At 44.5% G+C, this 18,273-nt stretch overlaps 1 protein-coding gene and 1 long non-coding RNA gene across 4 annotated transcripts; one reads left to right on the plus strand and one right to left on the minus strand.

Moving 5' to 3' along the window:
* Positions 1-1,619: 1,619 nt before the first annotated feature.
* Positions 1,620-3,360, minus strand: LOC309360469. Its single transcript, XR_014164179.1, has 2 exons — positions 3,280-3,360; positions 1,620-2,885 (listed from the first exon to the last, which is right to left on the minus strand). It is a non-coding gene; the product is annotated as an uncharacterized lncRNA (long non-coding RNA).
* Positions 3,292-16,767, plus strand: LOC309359804 (uncharacterized protein). 3 transcript variants are annotated; one of them, XM_081893942.1, is made up of 4 exons: positions 3,292-3,369; positions 12,241-12,897; positions 14,203-14,328; positions 14,614-16,727. In XM_081893942.1, the coding sequence occupies exons 1-4, from the start codon at positions 3,294-3,296 to the stop codon at positions 16,509-16,511; spliced, it is 2,757 nt and encodes a 918-aa protein (XP_081750068.1). In that variant the 5' UTR covers positions 3,292-3,293; the 3' UTR covers positions 16,512-16,727. The 3 variants fall into 3 exon arrangements, with proteins under 3 accessions (XP_081750068.1, XP_081750070.1, XP_081750069.1); XM_081893943.1 differs by lacking the exon at positions 3,292-3,369 and adding an exon at positions 10,754-11,660 and having other exon boundaries at positions 14,614-16,767; XM_081893944.1 differs by lacking the exon at positions 14,203-14,328 and having other exon boundaries at positions 14,614-16,728.
* Positions 16,768-18,273: the final 1,506 nt, after the last annotated feature.

Raw genomic sequence — 18,273 nt, forward strand, 5'->3', positions numbered from 1 at the left:
CATACAGGAAAACCCTCCTCTTGTCATTTGGAATATCATTTGTCAGAAAGCCCAGAATGAAGGCTTCCAGTTTTTTCCACAAATGTTTGTTTAAACATTTTTTTAGTTCCTCATAGACAATATCCCAAAAAAATTTTCACAGCCCCACTACATATGGCACATTGTTCCCTCCATTTTCTTGCACCTCCAGTATATGTTTGAATTTGTTTTGTACATTTTGGCCAATTTGCTTGGGGTCATGTACCATCTATAAAACATTTTCATAACGTTTTCCTTTAGTGTATAACAAGCAGTAAACTTTAGATCTTTATTCCATAATTTTTCCCAAGCAGCCACCTGAACGGAGTAACCAAAGTATATTGACCATTTAATCACCACATCCTTCACATTTTCTTCTTTTTAATTCCCAATCTAGCAGCAGTCTGTACCTTTAAGATAGTATTTTATTCTTATTCTGTAATATATCTTTTTCAATACCTCTGTTGCAAACCCATTTTTTCGTTCTAATTTGAAAATATAATTTAGTTGATGGTACTGCAACCAATCTGTGAGGTGATGTCTGATTTCTTCCAAGTTTCTTAATTTGAGTTGGTTTTGTTCCTCCTCTATAATTTCTTTATAGGTTCCCAAATTTCCCCCCATGTTTTTCCTCTTTATTGAGATGGCCTCTAGAGGAGATAACCACCAGGGTGTTTTTGGTTCCAATAGATTTTTGTACCTGTCCCACATCATGTGTAGTGATTTCTGTATTATATGATTTAGAAAACCCCTGTGTGCTTTTACTTTTTCATGGCCTAAATGGGTGTGCCACCCAAATCTATTGTCCCATCCCTCCAAATCCAATAAGTCAGTATTCTGCAAGATCATCCACTCTTTTGTTCCAGCAAAGACAGGAGGCTTCATAGTAAAGCTTCAGATCTAGTAAGGCAAAAACCCCTCTTTCCTTAATATCAATTAGTAATTTATGTTTAATCCTGGGTTTTCCCCCTTTCCAAATGAATTTTGATAGCCCCCTCTGCCATTCCCTGAAGCATCCTGTCATCGTCCCCCCACAATTGGAATCATCTGGAATAGAAACAATATTTTCTATCAATAAACTATCATGCCTCCCTTACAAAAGCTGTCCAGCAAGGAATGAGAGATAAAATCTCTCCAGGAACCCCAAGATTAGTGATTTATCACTCCTTCTGATATTTAAATCTAAAACCAAATATAGGAAATGGCCTCCTTGGAGTTCTAAGCATTGATGATTAACTCAGATTGTCTATTTCCCAAGTGACAATGGGCTCTTAAATCCCTTAAGTGACCTCTGGATAGGGAATGGGAAAAGGGTACAATAGAGTGATTCTTCCTTAACATTGCTGGATATGACCTCTTCCAACCAGGCATTCACGTTTGGACAATGAAGCTCCCTCTTCCAACTCTACAAGGAAAAAGTAAATGTCAAAGAAGTTGTTTAAAATGGACTTGGAGGCTGGGGAGGGGGAGAGCGGGGATTTGCCCTGGTGATTTTACCACCGTTTTACTATTAGAAGCTGGAGTTACTACTAGTTGCGGCCCCAGAATACCAGTAGAATTTAGTGATCAGTTGCTGCTGGAAGAATTGACAACCAGCTTGCTTCACTTTGCCATTTAATGTTTTGAAGACAGCGCAGAAGGTAGAGTAGGGGTTGTCAACATGGTGCCACCCAGATGTCATTGTGCCACAGCTCCCATCATCTGTGACCATTGGTCACGCTGGAGACTAACAATACGAAGAGAGTGTGGACCAGTGGTGTACTCTATAAAAAAGCAACAGCAGCAGCAACAACAACAACAAAGCGTTGTGTTCCATTCCTCTAGCTGTTTCATTGATTCTTAGGAGCTCATATGTACCTCTTCCTTGCAGTACAGTATCTTATTTCCCAGGTTACAAAAAGAGCAGTGCTGCATCTTAATACAGTACCTCCAGAATCACAAGAGCTAAAAGGCTGAAATTCCTACAGTGTTTGACAGATGGTATTACCCTGGTGGAAGCAGGAAGCAAGAAAGCAAAAAGCAAAACAATACAGGAAATGAGGAGAGAGGCTCCTCTTCCTCTTCCTCCTGTTCTTCTCAGACTGTTTGACTCAGACTCCCTCAATTTACTTTCTTAGACCGCCTTAACAACAAACAGAGTGTCAACTGAGTGAATGTGTGAGATCTTTGTGGATGCAAGTACAGCTGTGTACAAGAGTGGATTGGAAGGGAGAAATACTTAACATGATGGGACTCAGCTACAAGTGCCTTGATCCTAACAGAATATGGAGCAAGCACTTAATAAGGAAATAATAATAATACATTGGTCTTCCATTCAAACAAACCCCCAAAGGAAAATTCATATGACCATGTTTAAAAAATGGTGAGGAGCCTGGGAAGATGAATTGTCAACCAGGTATGGTGAACTGATGGCCCCTTTCTCACCCCTGGGCTGCTCTTCCACCTTCCATGATGACATCATCTGTTTCTGATTCGAATATTCTCCAGCCCCTTCCTCACATTCTGCAGGGTTACCGTAGAGACAGCAATAAACAACTCTGTACCATCGCCATTCCGTTGTCCACTTCTTACCGGACGCTCGTTCCGTAAGCAGTGTGAGGACTGCTCTCCACTGGTCAGCTTCGATATTTGTGTTATTTCAGCATTCCTATCAGCATGGCAGGTTGGGAATTGTTCAATGAACTTGCCAAAACTTCAGTTACTCTTCAGTTCTCCTAACAGACACCTTTGTTTTCCTGGCACCTTTAATTCAGGCCAACTGCCCCTGACTCCACGGTGCCTTTTGCATCATAACATTCTCTGGTCAGTTAGAATCTTGGTGGTTACTGTGGTGACAGCAGTAAGGTGTGGTGAAAAAGCAAATGGAGCTGAAAACAAAGAGAGAATATGAGGTACTAGAAGGAACAAGAACAAATTTGAAGAATGGCCTCTGAAGCCTATCCCAGGTCCTCTCCGACACTACCTAAGCTGGTGCCCCCTTCTGATCCCTCCTCCCTGCTGAGGCCAGCATCCCATTTTCTGCAAAGGCTGGCACCTCTCTCACTGCCTAGGCAACAATCTTCTTCTTTGTCTCAAAGACTTCCAGCCCATGTGGGAAATCCATTGCCAAAGCCATCAGGCTCACATCGACATGAAGGATGGTAAAAGATCAAACTGGAAGAACGCCCTTTGAAGCCAGTCCCCAGGACCAATCTGGTCAGCTTCAATAGAGACAGCAATAAACAATTTTATGCCATCGCTATTCCATTGCCCACTTCTTACCAGACGCTGGATCCATGAGAAGTGAAAGGACTGCTCTCCATTGGTTGGTTTTTTGTTCATGCTATTTCAGCGCTCCTATCGGCATGGCAGGTAGGAAATGGTGCCATTTAATGTTCAGATGTTCTGCTTTATTGTCCCATGAAGCAGACAGAGAAGCCATCTGAGAAGTTAAGGGATTATAGCAGGGGAATGGTGTAGATCTTTCGACAACTTAGAGAAGGCAACATACATGGAAGTGGAAGCAAGAGAATGGGGAGAAAGGGGGATTCCTTTCAAAAGTTACCAGGCACAGTCCACTCCAGGTAGTCAGAGTCCCAGCAACTATTCAGTTTTCTTCAATGGGACTTAGTCTTGAATATAACTTTCACGAGATGTGCCGATCAAGTCTGAGGCACCTTCAAAATCACAGAATTGTTTCAGAACTACGGTCAACCTACATTGCACTTTGTAGAATAAGGTACATTGCACTTTGTCCAAAGCAACTTACTAGCCAAGAGTTTCCAGGGAGCAACAACACAAAACATTCACTTTGGGAGGAAAAACAGTAGATCAATAAGTACATATCCATAAATTATCCACATTGATCCAGAGCCAAAGGCAAGTTGGTTTGATTTTGCTCTCATCTGAGAACCGGAAACAGCAATTGTTCTTTGAGAGGAGTGGCGTCTTCAGATGAATGATGCTCTTTGTTGCTCTCACCAAATTATATAAATAGGTGACTTTAAAAGGTGTAAGATTTAGCTGGTGCCTGTCACTAGATATCCAGATTAACCCGGTCACACTGGGGGGATGCCTACAATGGGAGGAGAGTGTAGTAGGGCTTGTTATGACTCAAACTGGCCATAACTTCAGTTACTCTTCAGTTCCAATAACAGACATCTTTGTTTTCCTGGCACCTTCAGTTCAGGCCAACTGCCCATGACTCTGCTCTGCCTTTTGCATCATAACATTCTCTGGCCAGTTAGAATCTTGCTGGTTACTGTGGTGACAGCAGTAAACAGGTTCAAATGATCCCAGATCCATAGGTTCACCCTAAGTTTCATATGATCCCATGGGTTCACCCTAAGTGATGCTGACTAGAATTGACACTGAGCATGGGTGAGGAACACTGGGGGGAAATTCACCCTCATGTTTACCCGGGGGGGGGGGGGACATAGCAGAGCATCACGAAAGACAGAATGTGTTATGGCAACAGCAGCAGGGTGGCGCTATTTCTCCATGGAAGAAAGAGGGAAGGAGATAGGATGGGGAGAAGATTCCTCCCCAATGGGATCATAAGCAATTAAAATTATCCAGGGGTTGGAGTAACTTCCTCATGTGGAAAGCTTGGGGCCTTTTAGTTCAGAAGGAAGGATGTTCTCTGTCACCCCTGTTGGTTGTATTAATTTTGGAACCATTTGCAATCAAAGTATGCAATGCCCACTCTTGTCCAGGAATGGTTGCAAACATTTTTATTTTATAAATATTTATTTTCCATTTACACTTTTTATAAATATGTTAACAAAAAACCCAAAATCTTTACAGATCTCATGTACCTTCCGCTCGACTTCCCTCCTCTCCTTTCTGCGGTTATTTTATATTTTTTTATTACTGCATGTCCAATTCAAATATATTTACTATTTCCCTCTTATTTTCCTCCTCCCCCCTTTCTTAACTCTTACTGCATGTGTTTATATCGGTCCCAGTAATGTTTTGATTGATGTGTTTATATCGGTCCCAGTAATGTTTTGATTTCTTATTCCTCTGATTAGTTTTGCTATTTCTACATATTCCATATTGCCAATCTTCTTCTGTCAGAACTGTTTCCTTCTTCCATCTTTGGGCATAAATCATTTAAGCAGCAATGGTAGCATGCATAAACATTTTTTTCTCTCCACCCTACCAATTATAGTTAAAATACCCCCCCCACACACACACACAAAGGTACAGGAGTGGTTATAAACAGAAATGAACAAAAATCAGACCTCTTTGCAGATGATATAATTTTATGCACCTCTGACCCTATCAGAGCAGGCAAAATATTATGCACAGAACTGGAACAGTTCCTCCAGGGTCTCAGGATTACAAGTTACTTTTAAGAAAGCAGAGGTAACATTTTTTCATACATCACCACATATATAGCAGACTTTTACAGCAATGTTGAACAAGTTGGGTCAGTTTAATTATAGTCAGCTTGGAAAGGTATAAATATGGATATAATACAATGGAATAAATTAAGACTTTCCATTATGGACAAACTAGCTGCATCTAAAATAATGATTGCACCTCCTTCTTCTTTTTGTTCCAGACTTCACCCGAAGCAAATGGGAAGGGAAATGGAGAAGAAACTGGGGTGTTCCAGAGTCCGAGGAATTAATGAAGATCCCCCTTCCGATCGCCCCTCCCTTCTGAGGCCAGCACCCAACTTTGTGCGAAGGCTGACACTCTCTCGTTGCCTAGGAAACAATCTTCTTCTTCCCAAAGACTGCCAACCCATGTGGAACACCCATTGCCAAAATCATTGCCAAAGCCACCAGGCTCACATCCACATGAAGGATGGCCATGCAGCTCTCAGCTTTCCTCACCAGACGTTGGAGACCACTGGCCACCATTGCTAGGACGGTGCCCACCAGACCTCACCGGCCAGCTGTGCCAGGTCAAAGCTCCAGGTTCCTAAGCAACATCCAATCATCTGCAACAAGAGCTCAGCCCTTGCAAGTACAACCACCAACCTCTCCACCATACAGAGGGGATACTTTTATTCCCTGGAGGACACCTCCAGACGACCTCGAGGAATCCTTGCCAATAACTGAAGAACAACGGCCCATCCGAGAGGCAAAGAAAAGGCAAGCTCAGAGAGAGAGGGAGGAGGCATCACACTGGACTTCCGTTGGGAGGGTGAAATATTTTGTGGAGCGTGAGAAGGAAACGAACATTTCAACTTGCTATGGGTATCCATGGCGTTACTGAGGGGTCTAGGAGTTCCCTCCATTGACTAAGGTGATTCTTTGCCTACTCACCATTGGCATAGGCTGCTGCTCCTGCTGTCCGGGTCACATAGCATGTCAAGCGAGGAGCTGAAAATGGTGTTGGCAGCAGTAGCTTTGTTGAAGCCTCCAATTTTATAGCTGAGGTTGCTGTAATGCTGCTTGCAAGTCTTGCTTTTATTGTTTTATTATCTTTTAATAGTCTCATAGCCTTTTAACAGTTTTGTAGTTGAACAGTTTGTTTTTATTAAATATTTTCTTAGTTTAAAAAGAAAGTGCATTGTTTCTTTTTTTCAGGTTGTGATTTCTACTGATCAATTACATTTGATGTAAGATATTAGTGTTATATGCTGCATAGGATTGGGAAGAAAAAGAGGGGCGAGGGGTTGTGTGGTAAAGCTTATATTCTTTTATTTAGTAGTAGTAGTAGTAGTGGGGTTTCTCCAGCCACTCTGGGTGGCATACAGCATAAAATCATATCGAAACATCAAACATTAAAAACTTCCCTAAACAGGACTGCCTTCAGATGTCTTCTAAAAGTCCAGTAGTTGTTTATTTCTTTGACATCTGATGGGAGGGCATTCCACAGGGCGGGTGCCACTACCGAGAAGGCCCTCTGCCTGGTTCCCTGTAACTTCACATCTCACAGGGAGGGAACCGCCAGAAGGCCCTCAGCGCTGGACTTCAGTGTCCGGGCAGAACAATGGAGGTAGAGACACTCCTTCAGGTACACTGGGCCAAGGCCATTTAGGGCTTTGAAGGTCAGCACCAACACTTTGAATTGTGCTCGGAAGCATACTGGGAGCCAGTGAAGATCCTTTAGGGACCAGTGTTATATGGTCCCGGCAGCCGCTCCCAGTCATAGCTGTCAACGTTTCCCTTTTTTAAAGTGAAAATCCCTTATTCCAAATAGGTTTCCTCTCAATAATAGTTGAAAGCCATGCTCCCAGTCACCAGTACAGCTGCAATTTGCTGTTTAAAGACATTTTGGCCTTAATCACCCCACTGAGCTTCTTTGAGGGTGCCAGACATGGCTGATCCAATCCACTGCCTCCATGTCCTGCAAAGAAAGAACTCTCATCCCATCTCCAACCCTATTGTTACCCCAATAAACTCATTATCATGTGACTAAAGATCCTCTTCCTTGAGTTCACCTTTCCATCCCACACAAACGGTCCCAGACTCCAAGAAATGCCAACTCAGTGACCCTGAGAACTATAGACCAGGGGTCGGCAACCTGTGGCCCACGGGGGTTGTTTAAATGGCCCACAAGCTGCCCTCAAACTGAGTCGTCCGCTCGGCGAGTCCCCGCGCCTTGCGCCCTGCTATAGACCCATTAGCTTGTTACCAATAATGGGAGAAAAGTATTCCTGCTACCTCTGCAATAGACTGACTGCCTTTCTGAATGTGAATAGCATTCTTACTGAGGCACAAGCTGCATTTAGAGAGAACTACTCAACTTCTGATCACTGTTTAGTTCTATTCCACCTTGCCAAGATATATTCAAAACCTCTACAAGGCAAACTGCATGTAGCTTTTATGGAACTAAAATCAGTCTTTGCTTTCACCTCCAGAGCCAAGTTACGGGGAAAGTAGGACCAGGTTCTGGTTGACAAAATACTTTTCTGCCTCATCAAGGCCCTTGTTAGTCCCCAGGGACAGCTTTTGAGGGAAATATCAATGTCAGACACGGCTGTATTCTTGCACCCTCCTTCTTTAACATATTTTTAAAGGACTTTGAGGGTGCCCTAATGAACCCACTTGGCCACCTGCCCAGACTTGGGGTCAGGAGGACTCCACTGTATGCTAACGACACAGCCATTCTCTCATGTTCCAGACCAGGTCTACCTTACCAGCTTAAGGAGGTTCATGTCTTATGGTGTACAGAATGATCTAAAAATTAACTTTGGGGTATCAAAAATCTTGGTTTTTGAGAAGACATTTTCCCAGTGCAAATAGTCACAAGTTGGGCATGCCCTCGATTAGATTAGAAGCTTCCAATACCTGGGGCTGACATTCCATCACACGACATGGCCCCACCCATAGACCTGCAGTCCTCCAGAAAGCACAGGCTGTCAGTCGGCTACTGTGCTACTTCTTTACTAAAGGAGGTCAATATATTCCACCTGCCATTAAAGTATTCAATGCCAAAACAGCTGCCCAATGTGTATTTATGGTATGAAAAAGTTAAAGTACACAGGAGTCCTGAACCATGTAATAAGGAAGTCCCTATATGTGGTATGGGATAAATATTAAAATCTGTTAGAACAAAAAACGCCATGGTGGTTATCGTCACTAGAAGCAATTTGTGTGGAAAAACTGAATCTGAGAAAAGACTGGGCAACATATAAAGAATTGCTTAGAGAGGAGGAAAATCAGGCGCCTTCAAAATCACAGAATTATTTCAGAACCACTGTCAACCTACATTGCACTTTGTAGAATAAGGTCCATTGCACTTTGTCCAAAGCAGCTCACAAAAAGCAGTAGATCAATAAGTGTTGTTGTTGTTGTTTAGTCGTTTAGTCGTGTCCGACTCTTCGTGACCCCATGGACTAGAGCACGCCAGGCACTTCTGTCTTCCACTGCCTCCTGCAGTTTGGTCAGACTCATGCTGGTAGCTTCGAGAACACTATCCAACCATCTCGTCCTCTGTCATCCCCTTCTCCTTGTGCCCTCCATCTTTCCCAACATCAGGGTCTTTTCCAGGGAATCTTCTCTTCTCTTGAGGTGGCCAAAGTATTGGAGCCTCAGCTTCAGGATCTTTCCTTCCAGTGAGCACTCAGGGCTGATTTCCTTCAGAATGGAGAGGTTTGATCTTCTTGCAGTCTATGGGACTCTCAAGAGTTTCCTCCAGCACCATAATTCAAAAGCATCAATTCTTCGGCGATCAGCCTTCTTTATGGTCCAGCTCTCACTTCTATACATCACTACTGGGAAAACCATAGCTTTTACTATACGGACCTTTGTTGGCAAGGTGATGTCTCTACTTTTAAGGTGCTGTCTAGGTTTGTCATTGCTTTTCTCCCAAGAAGCAGGCATCTTTTAATTTCGTGACTGCTGTCACCATCTGTAGTGATCATGGAGCCCAAGAAAGTAAAATCTCTCACTGCCTCCATTTCTTCCCCTTCTATTTGCCAGGAGGTGATGGGACCAGTGGCCATGATCTTCGGTTTTTTGATGATGAGCTTCAGACCATATTTTGCGCTCTCCTCTTTCACCCTCAATAAAAGGTTCTTTAATTCCTCCTCACTTTCTGCCATCAAGGTTGTGTCATCTGCATATCTGAGGTTGTTGATATTTCTTCCGGCAATCTTAATTCCGGCTAGGGATTCATCCAGCCCAGCCTTTCGCATGATGAATTCTGCATATAAGTTAAATAAGCAGGGAAACAATATACAGCCTTGCCGTACTCCTTTCCCAATTTTGAACCAATCAGTTGTTCCATATCCAGTTCTAACTGTAGCTTCTTGTCCCACGTAGAGATTTCTCAGGAGACAGATGAGGTGATCAGGCACTCCCATTTCTTTAAGAACTTGCCATAGTTTGCTGTGGTCGACACAGTCAAAGGCTTTTGCATAGTCAATGAAGCAGAAGTAGATGTCTTTCTGGAACTCTCTAGCTTTCTCCATAATCCAGCGCATGTTTGCAATTTGGTCTCTGGTTCCTCTGCCTCTTCTAAATCCAGCTTGCACTTCTAGGAGTTCTCGGTCCACATACTGCTTGAGCCTTCCTTGTAGAATTTTAAGCATAACCTTGCTAGCGTGTGAAATGAATGCAATTATGTGGTAGTTGGAGCATTCTTTGGCACTGCCCTTCTTTGGGATTGGGATGTAAAATGATCTTCTCCAATCCTCTGGCCATTGCTGAGTTTTCCAAACTTGCTGGCATATTAAGTGTAGCGCCTTAACAGCATCATCTTTTAAAATTTTAAATAGTTCAGCTGGAATACCATCACTTCCACTAGCCTTGTTATTATGGTAATCTTTGTACGAAATGTTTCTTTCATTTCTCCGATTTTCTTGAGCAGATCTCTGGTTCTTCCCATTCTGTTGTTTTCCTCTATTTCTTTGCATTGCTCATTTAAGAAGGCCTTCTTGTCTCTCCTTGCTATTTTTTGGAAATCTGCATTCAATTTCCTGTATCTTTCACTATCTCCCTCACATTTTGCTTGCCTTCTCTCCCCCGCTATATGTAAGGCCTCGTTGGACAGCCACTTTGCTTTCTTGCATTTCCTTTTCATTGGGATGGTTTTCGTTGCTGCCTCCTGTATAATGTTGCAAGCCTCCATCCATAGTTCTTCAGGCACTCTGTCCACCACTTTTGCTATAAGAAGCTGATGATCTGAGCCACAGTCAGCTCCAGGTCTTGTTTTTGCTGACTGTATAGAGCTTCTCCATCTTTGGCTGCAGAGAATATAATCAGTCTGATATCGATGCTGCCCATCTGGTGATGTCCATGTGTAGAGTCATCTCTTGTGTTGTTGGAAAAGTGTATTTGTGATGACCAGCTTGTTCTCTTGACAGAACTCTATTAGCCTTTGCCCTGCTTTGTTTTGATCTCCAAGGCCAAACTTGCCAGTTGTTCCTTTTATCTCTTGATTCCCTACTTTAGCATTCCAATCCCCTATAATGAGAAGAACATCCTTCTTTGGTGTCACTTCTATAAGGTGTTGTAAGTCTTCATAGAATTGGTCAATTTCAGTTTCTTCAACACCAGTAGTTGGTGCATAAATTTGGATTACTGTGATGTTAAAAGGTCTGCCTTGGATTCATATCGAGATCATTCTATCATTTTTGAGATTGCATCCCAGTACACCTTTCACCACTTTTGTTGACTATGAGGGCCACTCCATTTCTTTTACGGGTTTTTATAGATCAATAAGTACATATCCATAAATTATCCACTGATCCAGAGCCAAATGAAGTTTGGTTTGATTCTGCTCTCATCTGAGAGCCAGAAACAGCAATTGTTCTTTGAGAGGAGCGGCGTCCTTAGATGAATGATGCTCTTTGTTGCTGTTGTGACCCCTATCTCGGCAAGTTATATAAACAGGTAGCTTTAAAGGGTGTAAGATTTATGGTAGCTGGTGCCCGTCACTTCACTAGGTATCCAGATTAACCTGGTCACACTGGAGGGATGCCTACAATGGGTGGAGAGTGTGGTAGGGCTTAATATGACTCAAACTGGCCATAACTTCAGTTACTCTTCAGTTCCCCTAACAGACATCTTTGTTTTCCTGCCACCTTCAGTTCAGGCCAACTGCCCATGACTCTGCTCTGCCTTTTGCATCATAACATTCTCTGGCCAGTTAGAATCTTGCTGGTTACTGTGGTGACAGCAGTAAACAGGTTCAAATGATCCCAGATCCATAGGTTCACCCTAAGGGATGCTGACTAGAATTGACACTGAGCATGGGTGAGGAACACTGGGGAAAAATTTACCCTCATGTTTACCCGGGGGGGGGGGGGACATAGCAGAGCATCACGAAAGACAGAATGTGTTATGGCAACATCAGCAGGGTGGCACACTATTTCTCCATGGAAGAAAGAGGGAGGGAAATAGGATGGGGAACAGATTCCTCCCCAATGGGATTATAAGCAACCAGATACTAGGGGATAATAGAATAGCAGGAAGACCTCAAGGCAGCAAAAGAAGGCCATTCATCAGCGTTTTACACAACCCTTTTCAAAGATCCAGTAGTTTAGAACCTCCAGCAACAGGAGTTGGGGAAAAGTCAAACAAGGTGTGCGTTATTGAGCACAGCATGCATTCATGCGGGGTTAAGGCCCAAAGGAAGGAGGGATGGAGAGCAGCAACTGAAGAGTAGAGAAGGAACTGGAGAAAAGGGTCTCTAAAATACCTAACAATTAGAAGTGGTAAAGAGGCTGACCTAACAATAAGAAAACCACTTTGCTAAGGAAGGGCTGATTCTTGCGAAGGCTGATCAGGAACTGAAGGGATCTTTACACTCCTGCTCACTTTGTTTGCATTGCAGATCAGGCTCCGAACAGCAGGCGGACTGAAGGGGGCGACAGCCAGCCTCAGAGCACCCAAGTGACTACCAGCTCCACAGTGGGAGAATGTCAACACAGCATCTCCCACTCATCTGCACCATGTGAGAACTGTGGTTGGTTGCAGGCTCAAGGATCAGCTCTGCCCTTTCAACCAAACCAAGGCAGCAGCACCACCCAGGGATACCTTCATGGTGAAATACCTCTCTTGCAGGGTGTACAGAATGATCCGCAGCAGATGTTCACCCCAATAGCTCTCCGTCCTTCTCTCCATGGGTGGGGCACAACTGGACATCTCTCAGTGCCTTTGTTTGCACCACTGCAGACGCAGCACAGGGACTTTGCAACAGCCAGACCTATGAATCAATTATATAGACAACCTCACCTCCAGCTGGTTCAGGTGCAGCCTCCTGGTCTTGGACCCATTCGCCCAACCACATTCCAGGACGGGATGGGCCTCTACCACCATGGAACATTAGCTCCCATCCCACTGGAGCAGAGGAACCCGATCGTCCGGATTGGTAGCACTGTCCCTATGCCACCAGCTGCAAACAATGAAATGCTCCTGGTCCTCCAGCAGGTGGAACCTCAGCCCACCCTGGAACCTGCCCCAGCCACTGGGTACTTTCCAGCCTCACAAGGTTTGTGCTCATCTTTGTAAAGGAATCATTTGCTTTCTAATGGGTGTCTGGGACCCTCTAACTCATCAGGCAGTTAACCTAGCCTCAGTAGGTACCATTTCCTAGTACCATTTCCACATGGCCCTGCAATGTGGGTGGTAAAGGGACCCCTGACCATTAGGTCCAGTCGTGACCGACTCTGGGGTTGCGGCGCTCATCTCGCTTTATTGGCCGAGGGAGCCAGCGTACAGCTTCCGGGTCATGTGGCCAGCATGAGTAAGCTACTTCTGGCAAACCAGAGCAGCGCACGGAAATGCCGTTTACCTTCCCACCGGAGTGGTACCTATTTATCTACTTGCACTTTGACGTGCTTTCGAACTGCTAGGTTGGCAGAAGCTGGGACTGAGCAACGGGAGCTCACCCCGTCGCGGGGATTCAAACCGCCAACCTTCTGATCGGCAAGCCCTAGGCTCTGTGGTTTAATCCATGGCGCCACCTGCATCTGCAATGTGGGTGAGCGTTGGGTATATTCTTATGGAACAAAGTAAGTTCCAATATCCAAAAGCTGTTATGCTAATCTACAGTGCAACCACATTTGGAATACTGTGCAGTGCACAATTCCGGCAAGATTATGATAGCAAGGGACAACCTCTTATCGCAGCAGAGAGACAAGTTTGTATAGAAAAACAATCCAATTTCATAGCTGAAGTTATTCATGGCTACTGGCCTCAACCTGCCATATTCTGCCTTCCCTATTCTCAGTTGCTGAGAATCACAAGTAGGGAAGACACTGTTGCACGCAGGTCCTCCTTGTAGCATCTGCTTGGCCACTCTGAGAACAGGATGTTGGACGAGATGGGCCTTTAGCCAGGACTCTTCTCATAGGCTTATGTTCTTAATCCAAAAGAGGGTGTCATGTGAGCATACCACACACCATATTCCTCCACCCATAATCCTCTGGGACAATGTTGGATTCAGGGTACTTTACACTATTCAGTTTCCCCGCTTTCACTTCATCACTGAACACTGAAATTTGAGGTATATAAAAATGGACCCCAGTTTATATCACTGATAACACATTGAGCCCAGTAGTGCAACTAGGCCACTTTAGCCCCTGAACCCACCTTCAGGCAGCCTGCCTGCCCACCTTTAGACAGTTGTGTGCATTATCTAGTTGGAAAGTCTATGGCTGCTGAGCCTCCCTAGGACAGAGAACAAGGCCTTCACTTACCTTCCTCTGGACAGAAGAAAGAGTAACTGAATTAAATATTTAATGGTCTTCCTTGGCTGTAGAATCACTGATCCCTCCTGATTAATTTCTTTCAGTGGTACAAGTCCCACATGGACTTCAGGGGACAGGAGCAGTCAGTGCCCAAGTGACAGATGTCCTAGGTGCATCTATCGCACAAGAAAAACTGGAAGGAACCCAGCTCAACAATGCTGGGCTGAATGGTAAGTGTGGGAACATACAGTGACTGAGACCATGTGCTTTCCAAGTGGACTTTCCGGGCTAGATGTCATGGCCTGATCTAGCACTTCTGATAGGTCAGTTAAGAATCTACACATGATAAACATGGATCCAGATCCATATGCCACTTTTTAACTTTATTTAATATGGAGATGCTCTAACACATAGTCATGGGAGTCTTGGACTTCCTCAAGCTTGTCTCAGCCAACTGGAGTAGATTCTTTGTCTTCAAACAGTCAGTGCTATGCTTTTCATTTGTTTTCTTTCAGTGGTGGAACATCCGCCGCCACCTCCCCAACCAGCCGATGAAGAAAGTCTCCTCCGAGACGAGTTCCAGCTGCCAGAGGACCTCCTCTCCAAGTATCCCGAGATAGAGACCCTGATTGCTTCACTGGAGCCGCTTATTCCAGAAGGCCTCTTTCCACCTCTTGCTTCCAGTGAGACAACCAAAGGCAGTGAAGGAATGCTGGCGGAGGCCTGCCTTCCAGAGGAAGCCCTGGGGAGCCACCAGTCATTAACACCAGTGTCCACAAGGTCTTTCAGAGTAGAGGCAAGGTCAATCCCGGATGCCCCTGAGCCATGCAAAGAGGTGCCAAAAGCCCTGCACCCACATTCCTTTGTGAAAGATCTAAACATCAAGGGCACAGAGGTGGCCATACTCAGAAAGGGCTCAGCAACACAAGGACAGGCATCACTTCCTCCAACAGATGAGCAGGATACAAAACTGAATAAGCCCTCGGGCAATCCACTGATCCAGCGCCCAGTTTACATCTTAAAAGATATCGGGTTTCCATTTCCACCAGATCCTCTGAGACCCAAATCCTTGAAGAAAACCCAGAAGTCAAAATGTGACGCCACCCAAAGCAAAGGCAAACACGAGGGGAATGGGAAAATTGAAGGCAAACCCATCAGCATGACAGGGAGAAGAAAGTGGGGTGTTGCTGAGTCCCAGACGTTGATCAAGCTCCCCAGAATCACTCTGGAACCTATCCCAGAGGGTTCTAGCAAATGCCAGCCCACCCATGAAAAGTCCATGAAGCCAAAGGCATTACCAGAGATTAAGGGGAAAAGGAAAGGCATTTCGACAAAGGCAGAAGTTTCCCCCAAGTTTCCCAAGTGTATTCTGAGCATAGAGGGAACAAGCATAACGGGCTCTAAGGAAAGTCATCCTAGTCAGGAGAAAAAATGTAAGGAAAAGAGAAAGCTTCCATTTCAAGAGGAGGGAAGTTTAAAAAACGAAGAGGACAATCTGGATAGAGGAAACTCCGAACACTGCCAGACAGGGTTGGAGAAAAATGAGATGGGACCTGAAACCAAAGAGAAGACCACAGTGAAAGGGAGCACACCAGGTATTAAAGGGAAAAAGATCAAATTGGAAGAGCGCCCCTTGGTGCCAATCCCAAGGACCAATCTGGCTTGGCACATGATGGAGTCTGTGCAAGTCTTCCATCCCCTTGGGAAGAAGAAGAGTACATCCATGGCGGCCAGAACTCTCCCTCCACTAACTGCCACCAGCAGTAGCTCTGGGAACTCACAGGCTCCACAGGAGGTACCTCTCCTGAAGTCCCTGCATAAGCCAGTGCCCACTACCCAGCCCCCCTCCTTGCCAAGGGCAGCACCCCACTTGGCGCGGAGGCTGGCACCCTTCTCCATGCCTAGGCAGCAATCTTCTTCTTCTTCTTCTTCCCAGAGATTGCCCACCCATTGTGAACATCCATTGCCCAAACCCTTGCCAAAGCCACCAGCTACATATGAACGATGGCCACCCACCTCACAGCTTTCCCACACCAGCTGGTTAAGACCACATCCCACCAATGCTGGGAGGCTGCCCACCCGACCTCACCCACCAGCTGTGCCACGTCAAAGCTCCAGGTTCCTAAGCAACATCCGACCATCTGTAACAAGAGCTCAGCCCTTGCAACCACCAGCCTCTCCGCCATACCGAGGGGATACTTTTATTCCCTGGAGGACACCTCCAGATGACCTCGAGGAATCGTTGCCGATAACCGAAGAACAACGGCCCATCCGGGAGGCAATGAAAAGGCAAGCTCAGAGAGAGAGGGAGGAGGCATCACATTGGACTTCCATAGGGAGGGTGAAGTATTTTGTGGAGAGGGAGAAAGAAATGAACATTTCAAATCGCTATGGGTATCCATGGCGTCATTGAGGGGTGTAGAGGTTCCCTCCATTGAATAAGGCAAGTCAGAGACTATTGATGAAAGTAGTGTTTACTTTTTGCCCCAACATATGTTTTTTAGGAATAAGTGTAAGGTTATTCTAGAGCAACCTCACTGCTTCCACAGTGTGAGTTTACTATAGTTTGTATTGCTCTAATTTAATTTAATTAGATTAAATTAAGTTACTCTATTTAAACATAAAAATGTTTACAGTGCAACTTGCCAGTTGCTTTAACTTGAAAAATGTAATTATATTTTGTTTATCTAGCAATGAATTTATATATGAAAATAAAAATAGAAATATATAAAGAATAAGGCAATATTATAAATCAAGTAAAAAAGGTGCTCATTTAGCAGCTGGGTCATTTATAATGAACAGACATATATAAAGAATAAGCTACATAGCTATCAAATCAGGAAGGGAAGAAATTGGGATGAATATGAAGGTATCAGGGGTGTTCATCATTGTTAGTCTGCTCTACATACTAAATTATGGCTGTTCTCGTTTTTTAAAAAGCATTCATCCTGAGTAGCAAAGATCCCACTCTTTGAAGTCAATATCCAGGGAGCTTTCAGGGGGTTAAAAACGAGAGAGAGAAAATCAGAGTAGCTCTTTGTACACTTCATAAATACTCAATTTGGGCTTCGGAGCACAGTGACTGTTTCTATGTGAGTCTTCTAAAGGATCTACCCAGGATCTCTCTCTTCATTCAAATCACAGCCCATGGAAGTGGAATCTCCCCTGGTGGTGCCAAAGGCACAAATCCTTTAACCCTAAAAATAAATAAATTCATTGGCTATTACGATCGCATTTCAAAAAGAAAGGAGAGCATGCTCTTCAAACACACTGTGCTTCAGACATGGTTTTTAACGTGCCCTATCTAAAGCAGGGGTCAGTAATCTTTTTCAGCCGTGGGCTAGTCCACCGTCCCTCAGACCATGTGGTGGGTCGAACTATTTTTTTTTGGGGGGGGGGAGAACAAATTCCTATTCCCCACAAATAACCCAGAGATGCATTTTAAATATAAGCGCATATTCTACTCATGTAAAAACACCAGGCTGGCCCCACAAATAACCCAGAGATGCATTTTAAATAAAAGGACACATTCTACTCATACAAAAACAGGCTGATTCCTGGACCGTCCACGGGCCGGATTGAGAAGGTGATTGGGCTGCATCCGGCCCCTGGGCCTTAGGTTGCCCACCCCTGATCTAAAGGATTCATCGTGAAAGTTTCGCATGTTAGAATACAGTATGTAGCACTTTCAGAACATATCACAACTAAGTGGTTGGGGGGGGGGGAGGAGGAGGAGGAGGAGGAGGAGGAGGAGGAGGAGGAGGAGAAGAAGAAGAAGAAGAAGAAGAAGAAGAAGAAGAAGAAGAAGAAGAAGAAGAAGAAGAAGAAGAAGAAGAAGAAGAAGAAGAAGAAGAAGAAGAAATACAAATTTGACATAGCACAGTGGTCATTTATAACATATTAACATCAACGGACACTTCTTATGACCCCGTTGGATCAGGTAACATTATGGAACACTCACATTAACCAGATGGTCTCAGAATAAATATATTGTTATGAATTTGGGGTGGGGGTAAGGCTGTAAGCCTGAACTCCTTTCTAATTCCTAGATTAGAATTCCTAGGTTTACATCTAGGCTTAAACGTGTTGGAAGCTCATCTTGGGCATGCCAAGGATGGGGTCAGCATCTTGGATACAGAAGAGTGACTGGGAGTGCGCAAGAAGGAAGAGGGGCA

This window comes from Podarcis melisellensis (assembly GCF_964234715.1).
Source record: "Podarcis melisellensis genome assembly, chromosome: 17".
In the NCBI taxonomy this organism is placed as follows: domain Eukaryota; kingdom Metazoa; phylum Chordata; class Lepidosauria; order Squamata; family Lacertidae; genus Podarcis; species Podarcis melisellensis.

What these genes read in the sequence shown, in the direction of transcription:
- LOC309359804 (XM_081893942.1), top strand. Translation starts at nt 3,294, where the DNA reads ATGAGAAGTGAAAGGACTGCTCTCCATTGGTTGGTTTTTTGTTCATGC. An exon ending in CGCTCCTATCGGCATGGCAG is followed by an intron (nt 3,370 to 12,240) that starts GTAGGAAATGGT and finishes TTTGCATTGCAG; the next exon opens with ATCAGGCTCCGAACAGCAGG. An exon ending in GTACTTTCCAGCCTCACAAG is followed by an intron (nt 12,898 to 14,202) that starts GTTTGTGCTCAT and finishes AATTTCTTTCAG; the next exon opens with TGGTACAAGTCCCACATGGA.